The sequence below is a fragment of the Stegastes partitus genome, unplaced genomic scaffold (genome assembly GCF_000690725.1).
Source record: "Stegastes partitus isolate 25-593 unplaced genomic scaffold, Stegastes_partitus-1.0.2 Scaffold265, whole genome shotgun sequence".
Classification (NCBI taxonomy): Eukaryota; Metazoa; Chordata; class Actinopteri; family Pomacentridae; genus Stegastes; species Stegastes partitus.
Window position 1 is genome coordinate 308087 of NW_007577996.1, and position 8298 is coordinate 316384.

Consider the following 8298-nt stretch of genomic DNA (forward strand, 5'->3'; position numbering starts at 1 on the left):
TGAAAGATTCAAGAAAGATGGGTGATGCCTGTGTGAGAGACAGAGAGGAGCTGAATCAGTGGAGGAGAAAACAAGATGCTGCAGGCTGCAGATGGACTGATGAGGAGGAGAGAAACCCAGGGATGGATGGATAAAAAGCTTTCCAGGCCTCCAGTTCAATGCTCAGTGGTCTCGGTTAGGTCAATGACAAAAATCCCAGTGTCCCTTGTAAGACACACACACACACAAACACACACACAGAAGCGCACACACATGCACTGCATTGATGGGATAAGTGGTTTAGATCCACTTAGATGAGAGGTTGTGGTTCGGGGACAATGGGTGAGGGTGTGTGTTCGCCCGAGAGCGAAAAACGAAAGAGAGATCAATGTGAGGTTTTTGTGTCTGGAGGTGAACTTGGAGGGAACGCACACACAATGAGGCCTTCCCACGCACACACACACACACAATCACCTTGAGCAGATTTTAAGACCTCGAATCCAAAACCAGGTTGAAAACACGTTGCATCATGCACGTCAAAACACACTTCAAAGTTTGCTCTTTTCATTTCATTAGATAATTCGGCTCAAGGACGCTCCGTCACACGTGTCATGGTGACGGCGGGATGCGGGGTGAGATCCAGCCTCCGACGCAGCGCCACTACAAATAGCAACATCCGTTTTCTCAGCGCGGTCCGCAGGAGTTTACCTGACTTCTAGGTTAACGGCTCTGGTTTTGTCCAACCAGCTACATTAACGAGCCTCGGGCAAGAGAACACCTTACAGAAGAGACCGGGATCACGACTGGGTTGAGAAACATTACATTAAAGCGCAAAAATAGAGAAGTGTCTTAGTTAATTGGGTTTGGGTTGACCCAGCTGTGAACCGAACACCGACACACACTGTGGAAACTGTATTTGAGCTTATTTTGCTTTTATATTTGGTGGCAGAAATGAACTTTTCAGGATTCTACCGACGTAATATTACACTTTGTTCCTTTAAACTGGTATAATTTCAGCGATAGTGCAACTTAACTTCTGTTTTCTTTCAGTCGGATTAAATTAAAGGTCAGAACAGTATAAGTGCAATGACAAAATCATGTTTTACATTTTAAAATTTGGAAACTTTGGCTTTAATTTAAATTAAACTGCAGAAATGCAGAGTGTTTTTTGAAAATAATGAAATCATTTAAGCATGTCTAACTTACACCAGTAGCACTAAAGTTATTTGTGAAGTTATTTTGGACAAACTCAACTCAACTGTGTTTGACCAGGTCCAGCAATTTATGGTGGTTGGTTCAACTCTTTCCTTTGTTGGGTGTTTGTTTGGCTGTTGAGTCGTTTGGTTGCTTCCAGTGAGGTTTTTAGAGCTCGTTCACAGGCACACAGTCATCCATTCAACAATTTCCCTGAGGTTTACACCGAAGGGATCAATAAAGTTCTATTCTATTCTATTCTATTCTATTCTATTCTATTCTAAATGTATTCAGACCCTTCCAATACAGAAAAGGCAAAACTCACAATAGTCACTCAAATAACTAGAAACTGAAAAAAATAATAATAAATAAAAATTTGCTAAATTATAATTTTGTGAAATAAAATGTTGCTTTTGAATTGTGGTTGAAAAGAAAAATTTTAAAAACGTTAAAATTGTCCCCAACAAATGAGAGCACTTTGCTGATGAGCAGTGAAATCAGAACACCTGTGAACAGGTGCAGAAGTCTGACTGAGAGTTACAGAAAACACTTGATTGCAGTGATTGGCTCAAAAGGTTGTTCAACTAAATATTAGTTTTCGGGTCCCATCGTGCTTGTTTGCTTGTTTTTAAAAAAAATATTTCTGTTGAACCACAATTCAAAAGCAACACCATGATTTTCATATTTTTTTTTGTAAATTTATTATTACTTCTGTCAGTTTCAGCTTCTTTTTTCCTTCTTAATGGGAGGGTATGAATAAATCTGAGGACGGCTGTAGCTTCATCCTGCTATTGGAAAAGGTTACAGTGAACCCTCAGAGCCTGACAGACGCACTGTCTAAATTCACATCTGTTCTTCTCACTTGAATTGCTCTCGAAGTATTTATTGCAGTGAGGCGTAGCACATATCAAATGAAGCCGCATGACTTGACCTTTTCCAACAATGTTATTTGGTTGTCTGACGAAGTGTCTGCGAAAAAAATATCGTTCTGAATTTCCATCAAACGTACTCATACTTACAACCTGCATACGTCTCCTCGCCCATTACTCCTGCTTGGTTTACTAATGAACCCGTCATTGCACAGTTATGTTAATATCTACGCCAGTTAATGTCGACGCAATTAGATTTTAATATCATTTTAGAAGAAAGAGCAGAACCCGAGTTTTGCAATTATGCTGGTTACATATTTGTACAAGCTGAAATAATAACGGTATGAAGACAGATGAAACCTATAAAAAGTACTATTTTTTTTAAATTAATTTCTTCACCCATTCACACATTCCTGCTTCTGGGTTGAAGTCGTCACCGAGTCTCTGTCATTTCAATGATTGTGGACACTTCTGTGATTTAAATAATGACATTCATCTCGATTCAAATATATTTTCTTTAAGTCGTACAGACAATCTCCTCTCTGCAGGTATGAAAAGATGTCTTTACTGCCAGCAGTTTATGGTGACACGTTCATAATTCAAAGCAGATTATTTCCTTGATATAAAGGCTAATATAAAATATTGTTATTATAAAAAGTATTATCACATCAGATGGTGGAAGATCTGGATACCTCAGACTGTTCTGAAATCAAATAAATAAGACAGAGCATGTATGGATAGCCCTTCTCATGACCAAGATCTTAGAAGTAAAGGTAGAGAGATGATCCTGAATATAGTTTGGGGCTCATAGGGTTCATGAAAGTGGTAGATAAAGGTGTTCTTAATACAAAACAAATGTCTGAAAGATGCTAAATAGCTTTCTGAGTGTTCATCATGTGAGAAACCCCTTTCACATCACACCTCCACTAATCTGTCCCCATTTATTTGTCAACTCCACAGATAGATTTGTATCTGCATCTGCTCTTTGTGATGAGGTGGTTCAGGGATTTAGGAGTCTTTTTTTCTGTCACAGTTACCTACTAGCTACCCCAAAGTGGTGTTGCTGTAAAGCAAAACTTTTAGATCAGTGTGACTTTTCCCATGAGTGTGACTGATTACTGTACCAATACGAGAGTCATTTGCATATTGCAGCAAACAGTAAAGCACATTGTCTTTGCCAAGTTCTGTCAATGGTAGTGCAGCCATGGCATTAAAAGGGGTTGCAGGGGAGGGGCCTCTTTGGATCAGGCCTGTTCATCCCTTGGGTGCTTGATTGGACTGGGATCTGGGGAGTGTGGAGGCCACATCAGTGCCTTAGGCTCTTTGTCGTGTTCCTTTAGCAGCTCCTGAGCAGTTTCTGCATTGTCCTGCTAGACTGGGAGTAACGCTATCATGAGGGGTTTGCTCAGTCTACACCAATGTTTAGGTGGATGGTAAACATCAAAGTAACATCCCCTTGAATGCCAAGGTTTCCCAGGAGACCATCCATTGTAATATAAAACACCAACCTCAGTGGTTTTAATGTGGTGGCCGGTCAGTATATTTAAAAACTCAACTGTTTGGAATCTTAGACAATTTGTCTTATAATGTCTGGAGACTTAAACCCATCATCGATCACTGAGGCTCTGGTAGACAGCTGCCGTTGCCTCTCAAACTCTATGCAAGCATATCCATTTACAACTGACAACTAACATTATCCAAAAAGTGACAAAATGAGGGCTTATAGCAGCTCTGAAGCCGGAACTCGCTGCTTTTTCAAGTTCAACAAAGCAAGCAATGTCTTTTAACTCCAGGAGCTCTCTCTTGCAGTGACAGTTTGTGCCAAATGGGCTTTTTAAAGATGTAAATAATGCAATTAATGATGGCTGTCATGGCTCACTGGGACACATGAACACAACAGAACCATTGTTGTTGTTATTAGTAACATGCTTTTACCAACCATTACATATCATGGCAGAACATGTTCGCTGTGATCTGAGAGACTTCACACCGCTCACCTTGAATACGCTCCTACTGCCACTGCTAGACATTAAATAGCATTTTATAAGTTGCGTCTGTAATTAAGAATGAACTTGCAGGCTGTAATTAAAGCAGCTCTGCCCTGTGCTAAGACTCAGTTGTCATGTCTGTTGACTGGTGTGACAGTTTTCTACATAAAGGAAATAACCACAATTAGCTCGTTTTTGTACTTTGATTGACAATGAAAGACCACTAATAGCGAAGACGAACATGTTGTTCCTTAAAGTTAAATAAACCAAATGCCAACATTTTGCTCTCTGTTGTAACCGACGCACTCTGACGAGACCTAAATGTGGACAAAATGCGTCACGCACAACAACAGGAACTCTTTGCCTCCACATTGCCTGAAAGTGCTTCTTTACAGAGTTTCATTTCTGATAAAATGATGTTTTGTTTACGTATGTTTGAGGATGTGCAACCTGTAATTTCTTCTCCATGCCGATTCCTACAATGATGTCAATGAAATGCCGTGGTGTCAGAGAGCCTATAATTTAGCCAGAATACCCACAACAGTGCCAAAGAGTCTACCCAGTGTTCTCACCATGAAAATAGCTCTCAGACTGTTTCACACAGAGTCTCGCTTTTTGGACAAATGGAGGAATGACTCATGTCACTGCTGCAGTTAACTATTGGCTGGATAAACAAATCTGCTCAAAACAAACCCACTCAGATTGATTCGAGGATGCTTGACCTTCCTTAGAAATACCGACTGCATATATAGACCTGCACCTTTAGGTTTTCTGTGTGCTTCTTATCCCAAGAACTCCGAGACTGAAGTTTTAATGCATTTCAGTGTCAATAAAGGGCAACGTCAAAAACATTTTTCCTGTGTTTTCTTTGCTCAGGAACTCGACGTACTGCATGAAGGTGTCCATGTCAATGACGGTGGAGGAGAGCGACGAGGGGAAATGCTTCAGCAGCAAAATCCGCCATTTGGAGAAAGCCGAGATAACCCACAGCAAAATGATCAACTGCCCCGATATAGAAGACTATCTGGCTCCGTACAAACAGCCGCAGATGACCTGGTATAAGGTAAGAAGACACAAACACAAAGACAAAAAAAGTTTGGACAAGTCTTCCGTAGGCCGCTGTAACCGCATCAATTGTGCCCGTATCTCCTGTCAGGAGTGTGAGCGAGTTGAATGGAGAAGCTCCATCAACGTTAACACCACACATATTTGGATTCCTGAGATAGAGGAGGGCGACGGAGGGAATTACACCTGTGAATTACAGTATGGATCCAGGCTGGTGCGACGGACAACACAACTCAAAGTCACAGGTAGGACACGCTGGATGGCTGGAAGTGTTTGGCTTTGAGAAATGATGAGTTTGCAGAACATGGAAAAGGAGACAACATTTCTTTTGAAGTGTGCATTTAAGAAGGGTTTTGGTGTACGTTGGCAAGCTGAGTACAGAAAAAAAACTGTATAGTGTTGAAGTGATGGATGGATGGATCCATGAATAATATTGGATGGGGGAATGATGAGATGCATTCGGATGAGACTGAATAAATTTGAATGGGACAGGAAATTGTACAGTCGAATGAGGAAGCATCGCATGTGCATGAAGTAGGTAGGAGCTGATAGAACTCGCTGGAACAAGATGAATATTCAATGGCAAAGGCTCTGTCATCTCTAGATACTAGCCCTGGAACTAGAATTAGCCCTGAGACTCTTGCCAAGGTGGAAATGCTGCAAACTAGAGGTGCAGGGGTCACTAGTTTGCTCAGATGTTTTGTGGCATGACCGAATTTAGTTGCTAATGTGAAATTGTGAAATCAGTTCTGACACCAACTGGCAGCCAGTGCAGGGAGGCTAAGACGAGGTGATGAGGTCCCTGGATTTGTTGAGATTTTAATGCAGTTTGGACAAAGTACACTTTATAAATACTGAAGTTAGTTGAAATGGAGTGAAACAAAGGCATGGATAACTTTCTGCAGATCAGCTGAGGAGAGAACATTATCCTCATATTTTCAGCCAAAGGATAAAAACCATTACCATAAGGTGCAGAGATCTAGACTTCCAGCACTTTACCTGACATCTGATGTTAACAGGTGTCAACTGTTTAGGTAGGAACATTATTGTGTTTGCAGATTATGTCCACAAGAGCTGGTAAAAATAAAACAACAGTGGACCTAGAAGTGAGCCTGGTGGCACTCCACAAGGGAGGTCTTCAGTAGAGAATGAAGCATAGCCAATAGGAGTAAAGAATGTTCGATACGTTTGTGTGATGGTAGGGACGGGATGAGTAGAAACAATGCTGGATGTGATGGGATATAATTTGCTGGAATGGAATTGGTCCACCTGAGTCATGAGATGGGATTGATCACTTGGTGTTTGTTGGTGAAAACATGTGAATTGTAAAGGTACTGGGTGCCAGATATGCTAGTAGTACGTAGGTATACAGCATAGTCAACTGCTGGTTTTAAAGAGTTGATAAACTGCTGAATTATCTGTCATTGGTTTTGGGATAACTGACTAATTAATTAGACTTAAAACATGGTAGGAATATGAGCTCTGCCTGCTTTTTGACAGATGCACTGTTTTGCTGTACATCATCCAACATTGCTACAGAACTCTGAAAGTTTTCTTGAACTTACATTCCTGGCACCAGTTTGTATGTTTGTTTTGTTGTCTATTTGCTTTATTCTTAGATTAAACACGGATTGTTTCCAGCTTTAGCGGCTTTCGGCTTAACTTTGACTCTGCAGTAACATCTGCACTGTGCTGCTATGACTTCCATCTGTGTGAGTGTTTGTGTTGGAGGAAACACAGTCCTCGCTGTGTTGTGCTGTAGCGCCGTTTGCAGCATGCTGTTGACGTCTATGAGCAATGCTGACATACTGTGCTTACTTTCTTATAGCACCGATACTTAAACATGTAGCCGGCCTGCGCTTCACACACTCTGCGTTATTTGCGCTCTCACACTGACTGATTTTCCAGACTGACATAATGCGATGTGATAAGCAGAGAGGGAGTGAAAGTGGATACGGCTCAAACAATATCCCTTTAGAGTGTGCCCTATAACATTTATTGCTCCATTTCTCTTACATTTTTGGAATCCCACGGACCAAAGTCAGTGACTTTTTCATCTCGCACGGCGCTGCGGTTCAGACGTACAGCTGCCTCTTGATATGAACAGGCTCTGCTTCATTTTTCAAAGAATTATTTCCTACCACATTTCCCGAGTTGCCTTCATGTACCGGCCTCTGTGCTGTGGAGGAAGATAACATGGGAAATCACAGTCATTCTTCTACATTTTCTCGCTGCGCATTCATTGCATAAGTGCTGTTAAAGGAGAATTTCTCTCGGTTCCCATGGTGAGTTGTCACATCGGAACATATCTTAAGTTCTACTTATGCTGAGCGCCGTCATTAGATATGATTCTTTTTCTCCAGCATGCAGAGCTGCAATACGGCACCGGAGCAAGAACTCAAAAGGCAGAAGGAATGTCTTGTTCACAATGGATGATGTGAAGTATATAAAGTAAAAGAATGCATGCGGGAGCTACGCTGTCTTTCATTGTAAAATGAAATGCAGAGATGATGTAAGGGGCCATGAAGAGTCACAGTGTGAGAATGTTAACAGGAAGACTTTTATGTTCCCTCTAAATAAAGTTTGAATTAGCTTGGCGCTGGAATTTGTGCTCCTTTGCAATGTATTGTGCATTTTCTTTATCCACATATACAGTTAGAATTCAGGTTCAGTTCAGTTATATAACCAAGTAGCAGAGGTTAGAGCTCGTTTAAATAGCTCCGTTAACGAGCTCTGTTTGTTATCCATCTAGCTGCAGTGGTGCAGGCCTGAGCTGGCCACTGGTGCTGTGGCCACAACCAGCAGAGGTCTACCATCCATAATGGTAAATGATAAAACAGCTCAGTCTTTTTCTATGGATCAGGAGGATTTACAGTGTATTGTAAGGTACTTCAACGTATTTCAAGAGTTTGTTAGTAAAGATTAGTAAATTAGTTGAGAAAGAAAACATCCTGCTTTGACCTGCTGAATGTCATCAGTCCTTTTAAATGGCTGTTATCATTAGTTTTTATTTCTATCGATATGGCTGGTAGCTGCCCTCCTCCACCTCCTGGGAGACGTAGATCAGACATAGTGACAGAAGTCAGCATTTGAAGGTTAGCTGCTGGATTTAACCTAGAAGACTAGGATTTGTGTACCGTGTAGGACTGTTGTTTTTAGACATTTGTTTTACTTTTGTTTCAGATTCTTTAGTTTTAGTCACT

At 41.1% G+C, this 8298-nt stretch overlaps 1 protein-coding gene across 1 annotated transcript in view; it reads left to right on the forward strand.

The window, feature by feature from the left end:
- The window catches only part of il1rapl2 (interleukin 1 receptor accessory protein-like 2), a 487645-nt gene that overhangs the window by 282721 nt on the left and 196626 nt on the right, over window positions 1-8298 (forward strand). The window contains exons 4-5 of the mRNA XM_008282278.1: window positions 4907-5093; window positions 5187-5340. Of these exons, the coding sequence (XP_008280500.1) occupies window positions 4907-5093; window positions 5187-5340 (341 nt within the window). The remainder of the gene's footprint in view (window positions 1-4906; window positions 5094-5186; window positions 5341-8298) is intronic.